General features: G+C 53.4%; 1 protein-coding gene across 6 annotated transcripts in view; it reads left to right on the forward strand.

Moving 5' to 3' along the window:
• The window catches only part of PRDM2 (PR/SET domain 2), a 119,082-nt gene extending 99,939 nt beyond the window's left edge, over window positions 1-19,143 (forward strand). For 5 of the 6 annotated variants that reach the window (XM_068538924.1, XM_068538928.1, XM_068538926.1 and 2 more), the window contains 2 exons: window positions 12,323-12,466; window positions 17,977-18,135. In XM_068538924.1, coding sequence (XP_068395025.1) covers window positions 12,323-12,443 — 121 coding nt within the window. In that variant the 3' untranslated portion in view covers window positions 12,444-12,466; window positions 17,977-18,135. Of the gene's footprint in view, window positions 1-12,322; window positions 12,467-17,976 lie in introns of all 6 variants that reach the window. The other variant, XM_068538930.1, reaches the window with a different exon arrangement.
• The last annotated feature ends 4,090 nt before the right edge of the window (window positions 19,144-23,233 follow it).

Here is a 23,233-nt window from a genome sequence, read left to right on the forward strand (position 1 = left end):
ATACAGACTAGGAGGTGAACACAGTAACCCAGGTGAGACATGATGGTAGTTGGACTGGAGTGTAGCAGTGGGGTTGGTGAGTAGCAGTGGAATTCTGGATGTCTTTTGAGGGTAGAGCCACAAGATTTGCTGAGGATTGGATGAAAGAGGGGAATCAAGGATGATGACGTGTTTCTGCCTCCTCACCCAGATGGATGGAGTTGCCATTCAGTGATGAGGTGATGGAGCCAGTTTGTGGGGTACGTGTGTGCTGGAAATTCAGTTCGGGGTGTGTTAAGTTGGAGCTGCCATTAGACACTCATGGGGAGGGTAGCTGAATACACAGGTTTGAGCTTCAGAGGAAGGGACCCAGGTGGAAATGTAAACGTGGGAGTCTTCAGAGTGCACGTGATACTGAACACCATGAGGTTGGCCTCCCCAAGGGAGTGAGTGCAGCTAAAGAGAAGCAGCCCAAGAACTGAGGCTGGGGGAGCTCTAGTGTGAGAGGCTGGAGAGATTTGGAAGAGCCCTGGCAGTGTCCTGGGCTGAGGTGTGAATGGGACAGCTGTGACATCGGATGGAGGGGACCTTCGTGGGCTGAAGGCTCCTCCCCTGGACTTGAGTAGGCACTCTGTGCTTTGCACTTCTAAGTAGCTTTCCTCTTCACCATCATAGAATGTTTTGGGGCCTGCAGCGCTGCTGGAAATGGCCCCCTTGACTTATCCAGGTAGACACACCACGATCATCCCCGACTTTGCTGCCACTCCTCCAGGTGGTGGGCTGTTTCCACCTGAAAAACCAACCATCTGCAGCAAGCCAAGGAGACCCCGTGAAAATGCAAGGCTGGTCCTCAAATGCTCACAAACTCTCCGACCAGCTTCCTGTAACAAGTACGAGGCCCCGTGTAACCAGATCTGTTGTTCACGGTTCAGAAAAAGGCCTGAGGAAGAGAATCGATGAACTCTTACCCCAGTCCTGTTCCCATTTGCAAACTCCCCACGTCCCCTTGTGTATAACTTGCCTTGAGACTCAGGCACAACAAAGAGGGCGGGAGAGATTTGGGGGTGAGGATAGGTGGTTAACAATGCCCTCTCCATCCCCGAGGAGTGGCCTTCAGAGACAGAAATGACCCCTTCTGGAAATCCTGTCTCTTTTCTTTCTGGGGGTTAAGTAAGTTACACGTTCTGTGCTTTCTTTTCCTTCCCGTCCCTGCCACCCCCAAATGAAGTAAAGCAAAGGACAACATGGTAAAGTGAAGCCAAAACCGAAATGTGTTCCATACGTTCCACAGAACACGAAGACACACACACACACACACACACACACACACACTGTTTACATGGTGTTTCTGCGGTCAAGTCCCTTGTTCTGAGCTCTGGTAGCCTGTTTTTCTTCCTTCCTGCTAATCACACTTTGTAATTTTGTATTTATTTACGTATTATGCAAGTAACTACCTTCCCCTTCTAGAACACACGCCCCAGTGTGTTTGCTTTACTGCTATATCCCCAGTGCCTAGCACGGGGTCAGGTGTATAACAGGTGCTTGATGGATCGGTACTGATAATCACGGGAATGGCCGGTCTTGTTTAGCATGTGGGCAAGAAGGCTGACCCACCTTAACAGGCCGGAGGACGCCTCTCCCTGTCGGCACATGACGCCACGTATACGTGTGCAGAGTTGGAAATCTGGCTCCCAAAGAGAATGCTAAATCGGATTCAGGACGCGTTGCTTCATATGGCTGATCTTAGAAATTTTCTGTCCAAAATGAGTAAATTAAAAAAAAAAAAAAAATGGTTTTTGAGTGCTTAAAGGGTACCCCCTGAGGCTCAGCGTAGCCCACGCCATCCCCTTGCAGAATTGTCAGTGTGCTTTCAGAGATCACGTCTGCTCGGCACGCCACTGTGCCCCACGGTACCTGGCACAGAGCACTCGGTCAATACGTAGTTATCAGATAAATGGGGTGAATGACAGCCTGTGTCCTCTTCTTGGGAATTTACACTGCCTGCGGGCACATGAAACTCTCAGAAATCCTGCAGAGACATGTCTCACTGCGTGAGCCCGTGCTCTGGAGTAAATAAATGGCTCCGGCTTCCACCCTCCCTCTGCTTCTTGCCAGCTGTGTGTTGTTGCGCAAGCTGCCGAACCTCTGTGCCTTTGTTCCTCGGGCGTCCCCTGCAGCAGTGCCCATCTCACAGAGGTCTTGTGGAGACGCCGTTTGTTACTCCATGTCAGGCAGTGGGCACTGTGCTCCACGTGTGGTCAGCACGGAAACGCTATAGCTGCTGTGACGCGCATGGTGATGAGGACGAGCCGTGCAACATCTGGGCAAACCTTCCACCAAACCCGGTTTGGGAAATGCTGGTAACAAGGAAGGAAAATTAGGAGGGGTTTCGTTCCACGTCTTGCCACCGCCTGGCTGTGAGTCAGTGGGTTCCCCAGGAGTGTCTGGCTGGGCGCTGTCTGCCCCCTGCAGGGAGGGAGCCTGTTTGAGAGGCCTCTGCAAGGGAACGGTTTCCAAACCAAAAGGACTGCAAGATCCTGGTGAGGCCCCGAGCAGCCCAGGGTGGAATCAGGCGACCCGGGGCCAAGTCATTTAGCATCTACAGGCCGCCTCTGTCTCCCGCTCTGTAAAGAAAGGGTGAACTGTCCCAGCCGTGGCCACCTGCCAACCTGTTTGAGCTCAGCTGGGATTCAGGGTGAGGGCTTTGGGGATCTCGGGGCAGGGATGGGCAGAAGGTACAGGGGCAGCCTCTGTATCCAATCCCCTGCACCCTTGAGGAAGAGGCCTCCAGGCCCACAGCCCACGGCGCCCCTGCCCTTTGGTCAGCCTTGTCACCCGCTGACTCACACCCGGTTCAGGCGCATAGCAAGTGTGTCTTTCGTGTAGCTGTGCCAGCCCTGCGTCTGGGATGCCCTGCCAGCCAGGCACGCCCAGGCCTCCCAGGACAGACTGGTCTAGACGCCTTGGGTAGCAAAGAGCCCCCTGAGCTCCCACAAGGCTTTCCATCAAGGCAGCCACCTCTTCTCGCTGGCATCCTTGGAGGGGCACCAGACAGCAAGTTCTAGAAATCCTGTCATCAGGGCAGATGCCCCATGGGGCTTCTGAGACTCTCAGGCCCAGCAACTCCCTGGAGCTTAACTCCTTTGGCCTAAGACAACTTTAAAAGATGGAGTGTTTGTAATAATTAAATCTTAGCGTCCTTATAGAATTTTGTCATTTAAAAGAGCTTTCCCATCTGGACTTCGTGGGAGGCCCGTCAGTCCCTTTCTGTCTCAAGTTGGGAATCTGTTTTCTATGCATCCATCGGTCTTGTCACGCTTGTATTTGTTTCTGTTTTCTTTTTGGCTTCCCCCCTGTTCTTAGAAGTTTCCTTTTGAAGAAAGCAGACCGTTTCGGCTCAGTTGGAGGGAAAGAGAAGGGCCAGCATCTGGGCTAGAACCAAGCGGGTCCCAGGGAGAAGGGCAGTGAGGGGCAGAGACACAGCCAAGGGCAGAGCTGGGTCTGCCCGAGGGGGTCACTCCTCACTCCAGCCAGGGCTCCTCACCCCCAGTTTTTACCTCACAGGCTGTGACTTCTCCTGCAGGTGTGACGTCCTCCAGACGTGACCCACTGTACCAAGTGGAGCGGGGAGGGTCTGCTGGGGACCCTGGTTTGAGTGGGGCCTTGGTGGTGAGAGTAACCTTCCGGGAAGCTGCTGCCTTGGATGATTTGGTCTTGGAGAGACACAGCCGGGCACGGTTGGGCTTGGGCTGCATTGGGAGCCCGGCTCCTGGTTTGCCACTTATTGTTCAGGGAACCTTCTCTGAGCACCTCCTGGTGCCAGGCCTGGTGGCAGGTGGGCAGGTGGGTGAGAAGTGAATAGAGTCACCCTGTGCTCTCCAGGGTCGAGTCCCCAGTGAGAGGCAGGCAGGTGGAGGCAGGGACAGAGCTGGAAGTGCCCTCGCCTGGGCCATGCGGAGAAGGGCACCTGCCTCCCAGGGTTGCTTTTGCCCGAGTCCATGGGGGCCCCAGACTGCCCTTCCTCTCCATCATCAGTGTCCCCCAAAAAGCAGTGCGACCAGGCATGTCCCCCCCCCCCCCACTCCTTCCCAAGAACAACTTGCTGTGTGACCTTGAGCAGGTGACCACCTCGCTCTGGTTCGTTGTCCTCGTCTGAGAGTGAAGGGTTGCTTGCTTGGCCTCTGGGGTCCCCTGCCCCTCGCTTGTCCTGGCAGGGCTGGAAGCAGCCCCGGCTGGGATCTCCCTGCTGGGAAACTTCCTTTGGCCAAGGTCATCACGGGCCAGGCCAGCCTTCCTGTTGACCGGCTTGTGTCACGAGCTGTCACATGCTTGGTGTTTGGAGTTCAAGCCAAACAGGTCTGGGGAACTCATGAAGACCTGAGAACCTGGCGTAAAAGCCCCAGGAGGAAGGGATGTGACTTGTCTTCTGGATGCACGGAGGCCAACCAGGAGCCTCCCTCTGGGCCGATGAGAGGGAAGGAAACTGTCTGCTGAGCGGACTTCAGCCCTGGGGTCAGATCCCTGTGAATCCTGCCTTCCTTTCTTCCTTTCCCTCTTTCCTTTCTATTCACGCCTCTCTGTGACCTAAAAGGAGTTACTTCACCTCCCTGTGCAACTGTCCCCTCAGCCATAAGAGGGCACAATAAGCCATCTCACGTGGTTAAGGGAACATTAAATGGAAAAACCACCTAAGCTACCAGGGCCCGCGGTGCCGACCCTTCATGCGTTAGCTGAGGAACCACGGCGACTGCCCAGGCCGGTGGTTTCGAACCTCTGCCCCATCCCTCAAGGACCACGTTCATTTCCCTCCCCTCAGCCCGCACATTGCCAAGGCTTTCCCTATAAAACTTCACTAGGCACGGGGTCCTGCCCCAGACTTCAGAACCAGGCCACCACCTAGCACGCCGCCTGCACCTGACTCTGCTGAAGGTTTCTCCCAGCCCCACCCTCCCCCAATTTCAGTGCACAGGTGCCTCTCCAGGGGTCTTGTTAAAATGCAGATTCTGACTCAGGAGGTCAGGTGGGGGCTGAGTAGCTGTATTGCTAACAAGCCCCCAGGGACTGCCGATGCTGGTCCGCGGACCACACTTTGAGTAGATGGATCCAGACCAGTGGCTCTCAAAGTTGGCTTTTAAAATTCCCAGTGCCTGGACTCCAAACCTGCTAAATCAGAATCTGTAGGGCTGAGGAGTGGAGCGGGCACAGGGATTGTTTTCATGTCTCCAGGGGATGCCAGTGAGCGTCAGGGTTTGAGACCCCCTGCCAGGGCTCCTCTGAGCTGATGTGGTCCCACCCAGAACTGCTTCCTGGCTTCGTGGGTGGCTTGTGCGGCTGTTCTGCGGGCAGAGGTCACCCCGTCAGGCTTTATGGACTATTGAAAAGAGCTTTTTGATCCCCGTCACTACAGGGACTGTGTCTGGGAGGGGGCCCAGGCTTTGGTGTCAGGTGGTCTTGGATTCCGATCTCGGCTGCACCCTGTTGGCTGATGGAGTGTGGACGTGGGCCTCCTCACCTCTCTGAGCCCCCCCGTCTCCTCCTCTGTGAGACGCAGGTCATCACTGTCCCGCTTCCGGGAGTCAAGCACCTGCAGTAACTCCCGGTGTATAGTAGGCACCTATGTAAATGATGCTATTCCCTTCTTTTCCTTGTTTGACATCCTCATTTTGCAAGCAAGACTACCCTGGCTCAGAGAGGTGGTGGCATTTTCCGGAGGCCACACAGCACGTTATCGGTGGTTCAAGGGCTGAAGTTCGGGCTTCTGCATCCCAGGGCTGTATCACTACTCCCACCCCTGACTCCCAGCCTGGGGGTCCCATTTGAGTGCAGGGGGCCTCCCTGGAGCAGAAGGTGGAGGCTGCTTGGATGCCGACCCTTCCTGGAAGCGGCAGGTGCCAGGAAGCAGGAGGTGGCTCCCGCGAGCTCCCACCTGGGGCTTCACCCACCTCCAGGGAGCGTCAGTATCATCTCAGCTTGTCTCGCCTTGACATCGGCTCGCACGCCCTTTGCCTCTCCCTTGCCTCCTGCAAAAGTGCTGAACATCAGACACCCAACTTCAAATGATTTGCTCTCTCAGAATTTGTGGAGAGTTTTGTAAGACGCCGCGGCGGCCGTGTGGCCTAACCAACTCTGGGGGTTGCATCCCACGAGGCCCCTCCTGACTCATGCAGGGGAAGAGGTGGAAGGCGGGGACGCAGGCAGGGTCTCCGCTCAGAACGCCGCCCGGGGCAGCCTGGCAGGCAGCATGGTGGGGAGGGACCCCAGAGCCCCGGAGAGCGCACCCTGCAGAGTGTGTCCCGGAGCTGGCAGCCCCTCCCTTTGACCTAAAAACTCCTCGGTGGGGTTCTCTGAGCCCCTGCTGCAGTTCCTCTCCTCCCCATCTCTCTTGAACTCACTTCTCTCAGGCATTTGTCTCCACCATGTCCTGGAAGCTGCTGTTACTAAGGTTACCAGCAGCCTCTAGGCAGCTAAATACCGTGGCTGGTTCTCTGTCTTCCTGGACGCGTTGGCAGCGTCGGACACTGTTAATTCTCCCTCTTCCTTGAAACACGTGTCACCGTGGACACCACTCTCACGTCACCGCCTGCCCCTCTGCATCCCATCCTCAGTCCCTGGACCCGCCCCCGTCTCCCCTCCCCTGGGTGAGCCTGTCCAGCCCCCCTAAATGCTGACCCGTCCCAAATTCATCAGTTTCATTTAACCCACCCTCTTGATTTCTCCCCTGGGTGTGTAATGAACATTTCAAATGTAATCTTTTCAAAACGGTTGTCCCCACGAAGTCTTCTCCTGCCGTCTTCCCCTTCTCGGTCAAACAAACTCTCCCACCCTGGACTCCATCTAGACTGTCTCAGCCCTGCCCCAACCCTGACACCCAGCTCCAAAATGTGTCCTGATTCCACTTCTCACTTCTCTGCCTCCTCCGCCTCCATCATCTGCTGCTTGACTAACTGGTCTCCCCATTTCCGTTCTTTGCTATCCTGCAATCCGTGCCCGACACAGCGGCCGCATCTGGTCATGTCATCTTGCTGCCCAGAAGGATAGCCTGGCTCCCACCTCACTCAGCCCGTGAGACCCTCCCCTCTGCCCCCTCTTACGTCCCTGACATTCCAGGTAAGTGAGAAGATGCTCTCAGGAGGTGGGGGCAGGTGGGCGCGGCCTGCCCAAGTGTCGGGGAACGGGGGTGGGGGGGGTGGGGGGGAGCGTCCCCATCCCGTTCACATTCCCTCACCTGCGGGTAACACGCATACAGCACCTGTCCCCCGTCTGCCCTGTGACAGCGGCCTCTTGTGTTAACTGCTCTTCTTGGACAGTCGTAGGGCAGCCAGGCATCTTTGCATATTCCTCAGCTTTGGATTTCTCTGTGAATTGTCTTTTCGTGTCATTAAATGATCTATTCAGTGATCGGCAGCCTTTGCTCATTTTTATTAGGCACTCCTCAGTTTTTGTTGTTACTACTTCATCTCCCTGGCCCCAGCATCCCCTGTCCCCAGGACGACCCCGAGATGAGAGGCCAGGTGTGGGCCCTGATCCGTGACGTCACCTTCTCCCCAGCTGCCCAGAGCCCAGTGAGGGCGAGCTCCAGGTGAGGTGCTGACCTCCTTCCCCTGTGACTCATTAGCTCATGCAGACGCCCCTCGCAGACAAACCAAACCTGTTAGATCCTCACCAGGTCCTTGCGTCACTCTCTCTGCTCGGGACCCACGCTGGGACCTTCCCCACATCACCTTTCCCCATCTCCTCCCCGACCCTGGCCTTCCCTCCTGCTCCTTCAGTTTTGTTTGTCGTGTGTAGTTCAGTGTATCGGTTGCCTCCTTTACCAGAAACCACTGGGGGCTGAGCGAGAACGTGGCTGGCCTGGGAGCCCAGAGGTCCCAGTCTCAGCCTCGCACTGGCATCTGAAAATGAGAGTTCTTCCCTCTAGGCATCACTGAGTCACACGCAGACTGCGAAAGGTAACGACCTCTGTGAGTGTCATTCACCAAAGCTTCCTTGGCAAAGCACCTGGCAGGTAGTGGACACGCCATCCATCCAGCAAATAATGAAAGGCTCCCTACTGTGTGCCAGCCACGGGTCTAGGTGCGGGGGACGTCAGGGACAAAACACCTCCAGTGGAGCCAGGAAACAAACAGCCAGGTAGACACGGGGTGTGTTGGTGCAGTAAATACAAGAACGACAGAAAAATGGACTAGAGGCTGGAGTTTCAGGGCAGGGTGTTTGCAATGTCAAATAGGGCAGGTGGGAGGGAGGCTTGCTGAGAGGAGGCCCTGGAGCAAGAACTTGGAGGCGGGGGGGGCGCCCCGTGACTATGGTGGGGAGCCTTCAGCGCAGGGTCCGCAGGAAGGGACCGGAGGAAACGTAAGTGACACCCTCAAGGGTCAGGAATGGAACAGCCCTGCCTTTCAGTACCTTCAGACCATGGTGGGTTTCTGACAGTGAAGAAGTGACTGTCCAGCCCTTTCTCGATGCCTTGGATTCAGGATCATGAGTGTTATCCATTTTACCGGGCTGTGAGGAAGGATGCTCGAGGGGGCCCACTCAGCCCGTGTTCTGGCCCCTGCCCTGAATGGGCGCAGATTTCCGTGACTGAGAAGCCTGTGAAGTGGGGATGTCTGGAATCTAGGATCACTCACCTCTTCATTCATTACATTTTGGGGGTTTGCTGTCCACGCCTTCAAAATTAGGTGTTAAGGCTGCTGTGACGAGCAGACCCAGCTCGGTTCCTTGGCCTCACATGCACCGTGCAATCACGTAGATAACGTGGAACCGCCCGTGGAGGGGGCAGGGGTGTGTGCTAAGAGGTCAGTGGGGCGGCCCCGGGAGCATCTGCAGAGCACTGGTTCCCAGCCCTGGTCCCACGTTGGAACCGCTGCGGAGCTTAAAGGTGCTGATGCCCGACGCCACCCCAGAGGTTCTGATGTCACAGGTCCGGCAGCAGCCCGGGCCTCCCCAGCGGACTCTAGTGAGTAGCCGGGGCTGGAGGCCACGGGGAGGAGAGCTCCACGTGCATGTGCTGAAGGACGCCCTGCGGAGCTGGGGAGACAGGAGCTGAAGGAGCGAGAGGGCTGGGAGGTCGGCAGGGCCGGGCTGTGTGTGGAAGAGCTCGGTCCCCACCAGGAGCCTGGGGTTGAGTTTCAGCAGGGACATGTCACACCCTGCTGTACCTTAGGGAAGGGGAACAGATGGGAGGGGAGCCAGCGGGGGGGGTGGGGAGGGGGCCTTGCAGGAGACCAGACCGGGCGGCAGAAGAGAGGGAGGAAGGCGGACGGAGCCAGCAGGGCGCTGGTGGGTCTCCGGCGCTGGTGGCCCCTGCCCTCACACCTCCAGAAATATCCCCCTTGTGCCGAATTCTTCTCAGAAGGCAAAGGGCCCTCGTATCCTGGTCCCCCGGGGCTCTTCTTAGCCCCACTCTGCATCAGCAGGCTGCAGGGATTGTGTCCATTTTACAGATGAGGAGGCTGAGGTTTGGAGGCCGGGAGGCAGGGAGGACCTTCCGGGGGTCACACAGCCAGTGAATATGAGGATGGGAACTCGCACTCAGGTCTCCGACGGCTGTGCTGCCTCCTCGGGGGTTATGACTGCTGCCCATCCCCACAGCGGCCACAATCAAAACACCATGCGAGTTGAAGTTGGACTTGATCGTCATAATAACCCTATGAAATAAAATTGCTCTTCCCGTTTTGTGGGTGGTGAAACTGTAGCTCAGAGAGGGTCCATGGCTTGCCAAGGTCACACAGCCAGTGAGTGGGAACCAAGAATCACAAGGTGCTTGTGGGTTAAGCGTAACTGTGCTGAGGATTGGAGAATATCTGGTTTCTTAGCACCTCACCTCTCAGCCTCAGACAGCTGCTGGGCTCTCAAAGTCCTCCGACCAGAGAAAGGTTTTCACAATCGGGAAGGAGACTGTCCTGCTTTACATCACCACCCTAGTCCCTAAAGGAAACACCCAGGTGGTGACTTGGGGTCTCCTCCAAAATTGTGGCCCATGGAGCTGAAAGACCTGGGCTCTGCTCCCCCAGGAAAGTCTCCATCTGTCTGAGCCCCAGTTTCCTCATCCGTGAAATGGGTATAAAAGCGCTTGTTCCTCCTACCTCCTGGACTGCTGGTAGACTCCGAAGATAACAGCAGACAGAGCACTTGGGAATCACAGCGGCTGTTGTGTTGTCCTCCGTGGGGCCAGGCAGTGAGTGTGTGAGGGGTGGCGAGAGGCACCTGCCTTCGGGGGCCTTGCCCCTGACCATTAGCGCTCTACCCAGGTGGACGACTAAGACTGGGGAGAAAGCCTGCTCCCGAGTAGAGATGGCTGTGCGGCCACAGGAGCTGGAGGGTGGAACGGAGCAGAGGGGAACAGAGATGCCTGGCAGCTGGAGAGCGCTGGGAGGTCCACGGTGTTGTCTTTGTTTGACTGATTAGGTTTTTGAATGTTTAATAGATGTGTGATGATGGTGAGAGGAATGAACTGGAAATTGAGGATGCCAGCCTGTTCGTCCCCAAAGCTGCTACATCCTGCTGGAGACATTGTCCCAGAGAGGGGACAGTGTAGGGGGACCTGCCACGTGCCAGGACTGTCCCTTATTCCTCAGCCGGACAAGGTGTGCAGGTCGTCCGTGTTTCCAGGCAGCCTGGCAGCTGACTGTCCCCTCCCAGCGTTGGGTGGGCTGGCCGAGGGGTCGTCGTCGTGCTCACCTTGAGGTGCCCCCTGCAGGCCACCTCATGGGTCTTCTGGTCCATCCGGGGCACAAGCTTGCCGCTGAGCTTTGGGTCTCAGTTTTCCGCCTTGAATCTCGCTCAGGACTGATCGCACAGTGTAGGGGAGGCATTCAAGCAGGGGCAGTCCTCAGCCATGACTGAGAGCCAGGATCTCAGAGGGGATCTCATCTGTGGAGAGAACAGAAATCTTCCCTCTGGCACCTTCTTTGTTGTTCTGTTTATACATTCGTCTATTCTCGTAGGTTATGTGTGAGAGCTACCTTGTCAGCTGTGGCACTGTTAACATCTGGGCGGATCAGTCGTCATGGGGGCGTCCTGTGCATTTTAAGATGTTTAGTAGCATCCCTGGCCCTGCCCACCAGGTGCCGGGTAGCGGCATCCCTCCCCTCAGATGTGACAACCCCAGATGTCTCCAGATATTGCCAAATCCATGCCCTGGTTGAGAACCACTAATTGAAACCCTGATGTTTCAGCTTTGAGACGGACCCCGTTCCCAGCTCTTGCTCCCTCCCTGGAGCAGGCGAGGTTCCCGCCCACCTCACTTCCATTCTTCTACCTAGAGAGGCAGACTTGGGACCCAGGACAAGTTACTTGACCACTCTGTGTCTCTGTTTCCCCGTCTGTAAATTAGGGCTAACAGAGAACCCATCTTGTAGGAAGAGTAAGATAGTTGATATACGTAAAATATTTAGCACAGTTCTGCGCACCACATGTGTTGTTCTTATTCAACAAATATTTATTTTTGTGATGCTAAGCCGGGGATGCAGCCGCGAACAAGACAAGGGCCCTGACCTTGAGATCTCACAGCTCCTGAGGGAGGCAGATGCACGATTCTGTTGATTGTGATTCAATATAACAAGGGCTGTGATGGGCAAGCATGGGGGGCCGTGGGAGCCCACAGGAGGGACACCTCATCCAGGAGTTAGAGAAGGAAGTCTTCCTGGAGGAGGTGATATTCCAGCTAGGATCTGGAAGGTGAGTACGACTTAGCTGGATGCAGGAAGGGGAGGAATAATGGTCTGGGTTGTTCATCTTAAAAAAAATTTAATGCTTTCCTGAAAAAGAAATCCGGTTTAATGGGCTGTAGTAGCAAATAGGACCAAACCAGGTCAAGGGATCCAGATTTATACCCCCTCTGAGATCCCTGACACAAAAGTTCTCCGCACAGTGAGGCCGGAACAGGTGCCAGGTGCAGAGTTCCGGCCTGGAGGGGACCCAGACCTACTTCCTCTTCCTTCTGTAGGCGATGGTTGTAACTTGGTACCAGAACCTCCCCAGATGTTTTGCGGGGAGCATAGTGCCCGGGGAGGCAGGCGGGGAAACGGTGAAGCTGCCGTCCGCACAGCAGTGTCCATTCCTGGCTCGCCTGCCCATCCAGTGGGGGTCCTCAGGGTGGGCCTGCCCGGTGCAGTGTCTCAGAACCCCGCTTGTGGACGCTTCTGCCAGCCCATCGCCTCCGAGTGGAGGGAAGGGGGTGGGCGGAGCACGGCGGCGCTCACTCCGGTTGTTAAAGCTTGAGTCCCATTGTCTTCAAGGTGCCTGGAGAGGCGGTGCCAGCACGAGACCCCCCAGGTGCTGTCTGGGCACCCACCGGGCTGGGCTCCTGGTGACGCTGTGTGTTATTCCTCTCCCCGCACAGCTACAGTCTCCGCCTGGCATCTCGATGTCCTCCGCCAGCTGCCCCGTACATCACCAGGCAGTGTAGGAATGTCAAGGCCACAGCTGCAGCCCAGCTCCAGGGATCCCTCTTCAAAGAGTAGATGCTTCGCCTGCTCCTTGACAGGTACGCGGAGGGTGGAGCAGCCTCCGGAGGCTCCGGGGGCCGAGGGGCAGGGCTTGGGTTTGGGGGTGGGCTGGCAGGAGAGACGGGGTTAGGCATGATGGCTTGCGGAGCACCCCCGGTGTGCTAGGTGGGGCAGGGGGGCCTTCCTGCAGGGAGGGTATATAGTGGCTGAGAGTGTGGACCCTGGACCTTCTGGTTCAAATCCCAGCTCTGCCTCTTACGGGCTGGGGGACCTCAGCCAGTTACTCTGTCTCTCTGAGTCTCAGTTTTCCCATCTATAAAATGGGGATGACAGTAGTATCTACTTCATAGGATTGTGAGAATTACAAGTGTCAAACGTATGAAAGCACTTAGAACGGTGCTTGGCACAGATAAGCACCAGGTAAGTCTAAGTATTAGCGATCGTTATTGTAATAATAATAATGATAATAATACTCAGCACTTAATTGAGACCTTCAGTGGCTTTAAGACCAGATAAGGTTATGGAGTCCCTATTCCCACAGTGTATTTGAAAGTGGAAGTAATACTAATTCATAAAGTATAAAAACTTAGGTTTATGTTGAACTAGAAGTCTCCTTCCAGATTTTCTGGTGGTGAAACCTGAATTCATTCATGGATGCTGGACTTTTCCTCTTGGGGGGCCGGGCTTTGCCAGTGACCTTGAGCAGGCTTGGGTTTCCCTGCTGGTGACATGGCATGTCTTTTTTCATTGTGTCCCTGAGACCAGCATCTCAAGCATGATTGGGGCACCGGTTAAAAATACAGACCCCAGGATCCCACTCCAATTCACTAAACGAGCATGCTGGTGAGCAGGGCCTGAGAATCTGCATTAGCAGGTGGCCCCGTGGCTCTGGGACACACTCAGATTCGGGGATGGATGCCTGCTTAACACGGCCAAGGTCACTTGGAATAAGAACACAGCTGTTTAAGGCAAGAGGGGCTGAATTCCGAAGCTCTGGGGTCTTTTGTGCTGTGCCTTCCTCCCTCCCACCTCTCCTCTCCCTGACGGCTCGCTCACTCCTCTCTCCCCGCAGCAGGCGGAGTTTCTGGGATTGGCCTTATTTCTCTGGGGGTTCGTTCAGGAGGGGAGTGGAAATAAAACCCACTTTCCCCAGAGAGTTTGTGCTGTGCAGCTGGCACTGAGCCCACCTCTTGGGCACCAGGTCCTGAGGGGGGAGGTAAGCCCAAGTCCCGGGTGCAGTGGAGCAACGTAGCCATGGATGCTGCAGTACTCAGGACTGGACGGCCCAGGAGACCATCCCCCCTCCCACTTTACAGCTGGAAGAATTGGGCCCCGGAGAGGAGGCTTGGCTAGAGTCTTCTGGAGAGTGGCAGGCAGAGCCAGGATGTGCAGTTCCCCACTCTGGGTCCCGTGCGTGTCCTGGGATCATCCCTTTGGCAGCTGCGTGGACTCTCATGCTGATGGGCTGGCAGGGTGTGGCTTCCAGCTCAGGGCAGGTGTTCTTTGCAGCCTGAGGGAGAGGCGGGTGCAGCTGGACTGATTCCTGCCCAGACCGGGGTGTTTCTGTCGGCCACTGCAGTCTCAGCTGTAAGCATGCCTTGCAGATTCAGGCCCTCCCCTGGGCCCCGTGCTCAACCCTAGATGAATTCTTTTCCCTTAGTTTCAAATGTGCGCAGCTTCCCACGTTGGGTGCTCAGATGAATGGAGGCCCAATTTCATTTGTATCTGCAGCTCGCAGCTTCTGTTCACTCACCAACAGTGAATGTTCAGAACTCAACAGTTTACTTTCAAAGTGACTGAAAATTGCTCCTTAAAATTTTATTTAACTTTTTCCCTAATTTTTAAATTTGTGTGTGTAATAAGTATGTGCTACTTATTATTGTAAAAAATGACTTTTTTTCTTTTTTTTTTAAAATGCCTTATACTATTTGTCTTAGTCTGCTTGGGCTGCCGTAGTAACATACCACAGACTGGGGGGTTTAAGCAACAGACATTTACTTCTTATGGTTCTGGAGGCTGGAAGGCCAAGATCGGGGTGCCAGCATTGTGGGGTTCTGGTGAGAGCTCTCTTCCTGGCTTGCGGATGCTGCCTTCTAGCTGTGTCCTCACATGGCAAAGGGAGGAGGCTCTGGTGTCTTTTCTTATAAGGGCACTAATCCCATCATGAGGGCCCCACCCGCATGACCTCATTTAAGCCCAATCACTTCCCAAAGGCCCTATCTCCAAACACTATCATTTTGGGGGTTAGAGTACAATTGTGGCGGGGAACACAATTCAGTCCACAGCACTGTTTAACACATTTCCAAAATGATGTTTTGAGATGCCACGGCAAAGGATTTTAGCACGGGAAGGGATGTGTAGGTGGATACCCTCACTTTACAGAGAAGGAAACTGAGACACAGAGGGGCAAGTGACAGCCCTGGGATCAGCTTTTTGACGCCCAGATGGATGACGGATTTTAAGTGGTCTGTGCCCACTGTACATGCTCTGGGATTTGTTCTGAGGAAAGGATGACATCCTCAAAGCACCCAGGACTGCTGTTCATCCTGCTGCCCTTGCTGGGGTAGAGGCTCTGTGGCCACCTTACTGGACAGTATGACCCAAGGGAGGGACCAACACAGAGGAGCTTGGCTTTTCTCCAGCACCTGCCTTCCACTGCCTCCCTTTTCTGTGCTCTCACGATGTCTCAGGCAAAGCCCAGAGCTCTCTGTTCACTTTTAGGTACAACAAAGTGCCACATTGCCTACTCCAGCCTGAGACTCCCATTGCACATCCTATTTTGCCTCTGTCTCTTTCCCATCCTAAGGGGCCAGCTGGACTTTTGCCCTAGGGTCTAGGAGGGGAGGTCCAGGGCAGGGACTGGCACCTCTCACTTGTCTGGCCGCTGCCATGATCCTCCTCTTGGCTGTCACTGCTCCTTTGGCTAAGACTGGCCGGCCTTGGGGCAGGCTTCCCGGTGCTGGCCCTCCCACAGGGTCCCAGGAGTGGGGTGGGTGGAGGGTCTCCGAGATAGGAGAGCTCCCCTCTGGCTCAGCCTCTGCCAACCTCCCCTCAGCTCCAGTCCCAGTGGTCCAGCCACAGCGCCTGCTGCTGGGGTCTCCTTCCTGGAGGGCTGCCTCTCGGGTGGGGGGCTGGCAAGATGGCTTCTTTTTTGGATCTCACCCAGTGACCCATAGGAAACTCACATATATTGGCCACACCAAACCAGGGGAATGCAGCACGCTCCACGCTGGGCCCTGTCTCTATGTCCTTCTCCTCCGGCTGCTCCGGCTCAGGTGGGCGGGGCACATGCAGGCCTCCCTCTCTCAAAGGCACCCTGCTCCGCGGCAAGCAGCTCTTTCCAGCCCCATCAAGAGGTCTTGGGGGGGTTGGAACTGACATAGTGTAGTGGTTAAGAGCACACTTTCTAGAGTTGAATCCCGGCTCCAGTAATCCTGGCGGGTACTTCACTTCTCTGTTTTTCAATTCGTCCATCTGTAAAGTGGGTTAAGAATAATAATAATAATACCATACTATACCATTTTATATAAAGGACTTGAGCATCTGTGGATTTTGGTATCCATGGGGGTCCTGAAACCAGTCCCCCTGTGGATAGTGAGGGATGACTGTACCTCTCTCACAGGAATATTGTCAAGATTGCGTAGGTTAGTACATACAGGAAGTCCCCTACATGTGAACCTTCACGTTTCGAACTTTCAAAGATGGGAACGTGCGTTCGCATGTCCAATCACGTAAGTTAGTTCATGTGTCTGGCATACATTGTCACGTGCGTGCATCCTCTACAAGTGGTTGTGCTTTTGTGTACTTTACTGTACAGTACTGTATAGAGTACAGTAGTACTTCTATTGCTGACGATCTTTCAGCTCTACCATCTCCCACCTCCTCTCCCTCCTCCAATCAGTAACTCTTGCCTGTTCACTTGATGCCAGCCCCTGTAATGCCAGCTGTTGTACTGTACTATTGTACTTTCCAAGGTACTGTACTGTGAGATTAAAAATGTTTTATTTTTTGTGTGTGTTTGCTTTTTATGTATTATTTGTGTGAAAAGTATTATCAACCTATTACAGTACAGTACTATATAGCCGATTGTGTTAATTGGGTACCGAGGCTAACTTTGTCGGACTTACGAACAAATTGGACTTACGAATTCGCTCTTGGAACGGAACTCGTTTGTATGTAGGGGACTTACTGTACATGAGAAGCACTTAGGAAAGTGCCTGGTATGTGGTATTGAATAACTCTTCCATAGATCAGCTCTGCTATTATTATTATTCTCACTGAATTATTATATTAGTAGCAGTTGTAGTAATAATAAGAGTAGATGGTAGTAGTAGTAGTAGTAGTAGTAGTAGTAGTAGTAGTAATAGTAATAGCAGATGTTAGTGGTAGTAGTAATAGTAATGATGACCAGGTCCACTGGGTGAGAGAACTGAGCCCCTGAACTTGGCCCAGCGCAATTCCAGGCTCATATTCAACCCAGTGCAGCAAATGTCATTAAACAGTCACTCATGTGCCTGGCTGTGTGCCAGCTACTGTGACAGGGGTTTCCTTGGAGGAAGCATGTGAGCTAAGCCACTCCCTCGGAACAGAGAGCACACACGGGCTCTGGAGGGGGCTTGACCTGGGTTCAAGTCCCACCTCTACTGCTGGTCATCAGCCTGACCTTGTAAAAGTTACTTCTCCTCTCTGGGCCTCTGTCTCTTCCATTTGAAATGGGGATCTGTGTCACCTGCCACAAGGGTCATTTTGAGTATTAGCATGAAACGAAGTGATAGTGTAATTACTTTGGAAAACTGTCTGGCAGTATCTACTGAAGCTGCACCTATGCATTCCCCAGGGCCCAACAGTTACGGTGCTAGGGATACACTCAGCAGAAATGCATACACGTGTGCACCACATGTTCCTATGTTATATATGCACACCCTACTGCCTAGAGTTTCCACTCGGCATAAATACGTACACGTGGGCACTGTGTGCGTCTTCTAGACATACATAAGAACATTCTAGCGGCATTACTCATGATGGCCCCAAACTAGAAACTACCCAATTGTGCACGGGCAGGGGACTAGGCAGATGGAAGCGGCCTGACCCTGCGCTAGAATCCTGTAACAGAGAAACGGAAAGAACTACAACTACATGCTCGAAATGGGTGCATCTCACAAACACATTATGCAGAAGAAGCCAGACACAAAAGGATATGTATTGATTGATTCCATTTATGTAAGTCAAAAAATGGGTAAAATCAATCTATGGTGATAGAGGTTGGCAGAGTGGTTATCCTGGCAGGGGGGCGCGGTGAGGGTTGGTGGGTATCCTAGAAGGGGGCCTGGGTGGGGCTGACAGTTGGTCGAATTGTTTCTCCATCTGGGTGTTGGTTACACAGGTGTGTTCACTAACAGTTCATCAAGCCGTACTCTTCGTACGTGTGGTATACTTCCAAAGATAGTTTAACTAGAAAAATTAAGTAGAGGCATCCTGGTTGAAGAGCCCAGGGCAGGCCCTGAATATGTAGCCTTCATTATTATTTTTCTTTTCTTTTTCTCCTCAGCACCCGAAGTGACCTGGAATCAGTGAAGCCAAAGGGACTGGCCTTCTGGCCTCCAGGGAGTACCGACCTATTCCAGATCCATGAGCCTGCGAGAGAGAGAGTGCGTGTGTGTGTGTGTGTGTGTGTGTGCGCGCGTGCGCCTGTGGTCTTCAGATGAGGGTCCCGAACCCCAGGGAGGCAGGAAGGCAGCTGATTGCACGCCGTGGATGACACCTGGGTGCGGCCCCCGGCCTGTGTTCTGCAGCTCAGCTTTCCTGTTGGGTTGGGGCCCCTCCTACTATGCAATTTTCCGAGAGCTCCTTGATCCTGCTTTTTGCTTCTCCAGTTGTCTTTTGCCACGGCGGGGACTTGGGTCTGGCCCAGGGGTCAGCTCCAGCCCCGTCCAGGGAAGGCCTTCAGGAAGAGGCCAAGTTCCCCTTCCAGCCAGCCCCGCCCCTGCCTTCCCTTGCCCCCAGTGTCTCTGGGAATCCGTAGTGTGTAGACACTTCGGAGCCTTGCTGATCATCCCCCTTGGCCCTCGCACTTGGAAGACTTCCTTCTTTGCCTGAGCAATCTGAGCCGCTGGCTCTCGCGTTGTTTCCAGATTTGTCATTCTCATCAGTCAGGCCCTGTGCGTCCAGGAGAAGGTCCTCGTCTCCGTTTATAGATCGGCTCCTCCCGTGGGAGAGGCAGGGGACAGGATGCTGTGAGGGCGGTGCCGGGAGCTCTCCCGTGTGTGCTTCTCTGCCTCCCTTGGTGGGACCATCAACACCTTTAGGGTCTGAGCTTCTCAAATTGGCTGAAAAGGGAAACAAAGAAACAGAAATTGGGAAATGAAAAATAAGCTGGAGGATTAAAAAGCCTAGGGGGGAAGAAAAGAGATTTCCGGAGGTCATCCATCGCCTGCCAGGGAACGATGGAGCTGGCTCCATCTCTGATGGAACAGTCCATGTCTTGGAGAAGCGGGTGAGCTGGGCTAGGAGTTTGGACCCAGTTCAGTGAGGGTCTTGGGTTTTGTGCCTTTGGGGCAGACTCTCAGACAGGATGTCTGAGACCACTTCGGCGCTGTCTTCTCAGCCCCATGTTGGATGGTGATAATACATCAAGCCCAAAGCGGAAGGAGGGAACTCTTCAGAGTACTCACGAGTGGTCATGCAAAAAAAAAAAAAAAAAAAAAAAAAAAAAGGGGGACTTTTTTTCAGGGCTACTATGGTTGATCTTGCAACTCTGTAAATATGTATGTAGACGCTTTTTAAAAAGCATGTATTTATGTCCCTGACTGTAAATGCCCCATTTTTAAAGTTTTATAACTTGTGTTATTTAATGAATCGGTCGACTGGCTGCATGCAGTGTGGGATCTGATAACGGTCCAGGAGGAAGGTCTCACGAGAGCCTCACATGGGCAGAAAAACGCTGATCGTTGCCCTACGTCACAGTTTTCCTATTTCCCACCCAGCTACAAACCGTGGTTTGTTTTAAATTCTCACAAACTGGAATCCTTTGGCCCGCTCCTAAAATTAACCCTCACAAGCATGAAAATCTGTGGCTGTTCCTTATCCTAACACGACGATTTTTGTCCCCTCAATGTTGACACTCGTGAACTGTACCCCAGCCTCTCAGTTCTGGAGGGTGTTTTTCCTTTCAGCAGCGAGGGAGGTCCACGAACCCCAAGCTTGGAAAGTCACCTTCAGCCAGCGGCGGGTTCTGGAAAACGTTGTGAGGCCTGGGGAACACTCATGTTTTGCACGTGTGAATGTGCTGGTCAGCCTCCAGCACTCAGGCTGTCAGGAAAACTGTCACGAATGTTCCAATCATGAAAACGGGGGTGGGGGGGGTGGGGGTGGTTTTTTTTAAAAAAGCTGTGTTTCCTGGTCAGTGATGGTCTCCGAGCGTGGGTTTGGGCTGCAGAAGAGGACACGTGAAGAAAATTAACAATAAAAGTGTGAAGCGCGATTGCGAGGAACAGGCGTGGGAGTGATCGTTTTGGTTCCTGTGTTTCGTGTCTTGGGTTCTGGTGACTTCTGTGTCTGCGGGCTGGGGGTCCTTGAAGGCTCCATTCCAACGATGAGGGAAACCTAAGGTTCCCAGGAAGCCCCCTGTGGAAATACCCCACCTGGTGAGCAAGCTTACCCTGCCTTCACATCCCCTCCCTCACCCGCCAGCCCGTGAGTTAAGCCATTTGGCTGAGACTAGAAAGGCCTCCCGTGATTGCAAACATATTCTTTGCTTTAAACAGCTTCACTGAGATGGAATTCACATACCAGACAATTTACCCATTTAGGTGTACAAATCATTGGTTTTTAGAATATTCACAGAGTTGTGCAACCATCACCGCAGCAGTCAATTTTAGGACATTTTCAATCACCCCCAAAAGAAACCCCAAACCCATTAGCAGTCACTTCTTATTTCTGCCCAAGCCCTTAGCCCTCGGCAACCACAAATCTGCTTTCTCTCCCTGCAGATTGACCTATTCTGGATATTTCATATAAATAGAATCATACAAAATGTGGTCTTTTGTGAATAGCTTCTTTCACTTTGCATAATGTTTTCAAGGTTCATCCAGGTTGTGGCATGTCTCGGGGCTTCATTCCTGTTTACGGCCAAATATCCCATTGTATTGGATATGCCACATTTTATTCATTCTTCAGTTGATGGATTTTTGGGTTTTTTCCACTTTTTGGATATTAAGAAGAATGCTGCCATGAACATTCCTGTAAAAGTTTTTGTGTGGATATACTTTTTTTTTTTTTTTTAGTATATTGCTGGGAGGGAATTGGTGGGTCACATGGTAAATCTATATTTAACATTCTGAGGAACTGCCAAAATTTTCCAAAGTGGCTGCACTATTTTACATTCCCACCAGCAGTATCCGAGGTTTCCAATTTCTCCACATTCTCCCCAGCACTCGTCATTGTCTATTTAATTTTTGCCATCTTCGTGGGTGTGAGTACAGATGAATTCTTTTGAAGAGCTAACCCTCCTTCTGGTCACGCATCCTAGCAGAGTTAGATAAAGGCCCTTGAGAGGATGAGGGCCCTTGAGGATGGGATGAGGACAGGTGAATTATGATGGAAGGTGAGAGATAAGCATTTTCTTGGGTTTGGGGTGGGTAGACGGTAGGAGGTCCCCAAGTGGTCTTTGCCCATTTCCAAATATTTCAGAGGGGTAGGAGGAAGAGCACAAAGTTTTGCCTTTTCACTTAAAACACTTTCTCTAAAAACGTGATAAGATGTCATATTAGAATTCTCTAGAGAAACAGAATGGGAGATATATAGATATAGATATATTAATTAATTATAGGAATTGGCTCACAAGATTAGGGAGGCTGAGAAGTCCCGTGATCTGCCATCTGCAAGCAGGAGACCCAGGAAAGTTGGTGGTGTAATTTATTCTGAGTCCAAAAGCCTGAGAACCAGGGGAAGCTGACGGTGTGAATCCCAATCCAAGGGCAGGGGATGAGATACCCCAGTTCAAGCAGCGTCAGGACAGAAGGGTGAATTTCTCTTTCCTCTGCTGCTTTTTGTCCTATTCAGGCCCTCGATGGATTGCGTAAACCCACTTACACGGCGGAGGGTGACCTACTTAATGCTAATCTTCACCCGGAAACACCCTCACAGACACACCCAGAAACAGTGTTTAACCCGGGCTTGTCATGGTGTGCTCAAGTTGACACAAAGTAACCCTCGCGCAGGACTTTTCCCCTCTCTGGAGGAAATTTACCTAGAAAGCAAACATTGTGGAACCTCCCAGTGAGGTGAAATCCAAACATCAGGCTCTTCCACCTTGGCTGACCCCTGGTCTGGGCCTGCAGAGATGAATTTCCCACAGGCCTGGCTATGGAGGGAGTGGTAGTGGGGGAGGGGCGGGAAAGTAGAGAAGGAAGGAGGCCGTTCCGGGAAATGAAAGGGGCTGGTACAGAGCTCAGCCTTGGGTGATTTGACGGCATAGGGGTGGGACCCCTCACCAACCTGGGGCATTAGGGAGGGCTTCCTGGAGGAGGAGGCCTGTTGCAGACCCTGACAGTTCTCCTCACCTGATCTCCACATTGGGCTTTAGAAAGATTCATGAAGGTTTCTTAGTTATTGCAAGTAGCCTGGAATTAAAATAACAGTGTCCATTAATGGACTACTTTTCAGCTCCATCAGATACCCTCACACACATAATTCCATCTCATTCTTCTAATAAGCCTTGAGGGGGACTGGGCAGGTCTACTGTCTCTTCTACCAGGTGGCGTTCTGAGAGCAGGCAACTCACCCAGGTCACACCTGTTCAGTGTCAGCTGGGACCTGAGCCAGCCTCCGAATCCAGGCGCAGGGCTGTCACCCACAGGCACCGTTTACTGAGCACTGCCACGTGCCACACATGCCCTGCACTATCCCTCTCCTGTCACAGCAGCCCAACCACATGGTACCTCGATAGCCAGTTCACAGATGAAGAAACGGAGGCTCAGACACGTTAAAGCTATTTGTCCAGGGTCACACAGCTGGCAGATGTGGGTCAGGAACTGGACGCAGGCCTTTCGGGCTCAAGGTTCACTATTTCCCAGTCTCCCACCCCAGTCCCTCAGTGCTCCTTCCACCACTGTCCTATTGTTCTCCCAGCACTTCCAGCCACCTGCAGGTGGAAAGTCACTAGAGAGGTCAGTCCCCAGCCCCGAGAACACAGCAATGAGCTGTTGGACTTTCGCTCCACCCCCAATGCGTGGCCATAGGAAGTATGGGTTTAGAAGCACAGGCTCAGAGGTCCCCAGGCCTGGGTTAAATCTCAGCTCTGTTCTATACCAGCCATGTGGCCTTGGGCTGGTCACTGAACTCAGCTTGGTTCCTCGTTTGTTGTACGAGGGTACGATCACTGTACCCGCCTTCCTGTGTTCTAATGGGTATAAATCAGCTACCACTGTGTCTCCTTAAGGTAAATTAACTTACCTCCGGGATCACCTGGCTGATGGTTAAACAAGAGACTCTCTGCCTCCACCCACACATCCGCTGAATCAGAATCCCCAGAGGAGGGGGGGGGCGGTGGGTCTGGACCTCCTGCATTGGCAACAAGTTCTGCATGTCCCACCAAGATGAATGCCGCAGATGCTGAGAACGATGGTCACGGCAGGGACTGAAAATAAGCATCCCCAGCCTCAGCCAGACCCCCGAGTCAGGGGGGCGGCCCTGGGGTCTCGAGTTCGCATTAAGCAGCATCTCTGGTGATTTCTTTGAGTGAGCATCAGCCTGCGCCTGGCCCTTGGTCACTGCTGGGAGAGGGGAGGCCCGCTCCGGAAATGGAC

Source organism: Eschrichtius robustus, chromosome 3 (assembly GCF_028021215.1).
Source record: "Eschrichtius robustus isolate mEscRob2 chromosome 3, mEscRob2.pri, whole genome shotgun sequence".
Classification (NCBI taxonomy): domain Eukaryota; kingdom Metazoa; phylum Chordata; class Mammalia; order Artiodactyla; family Eschrichtiidae; genus Eschrichtius; species Eschrichtius robustus.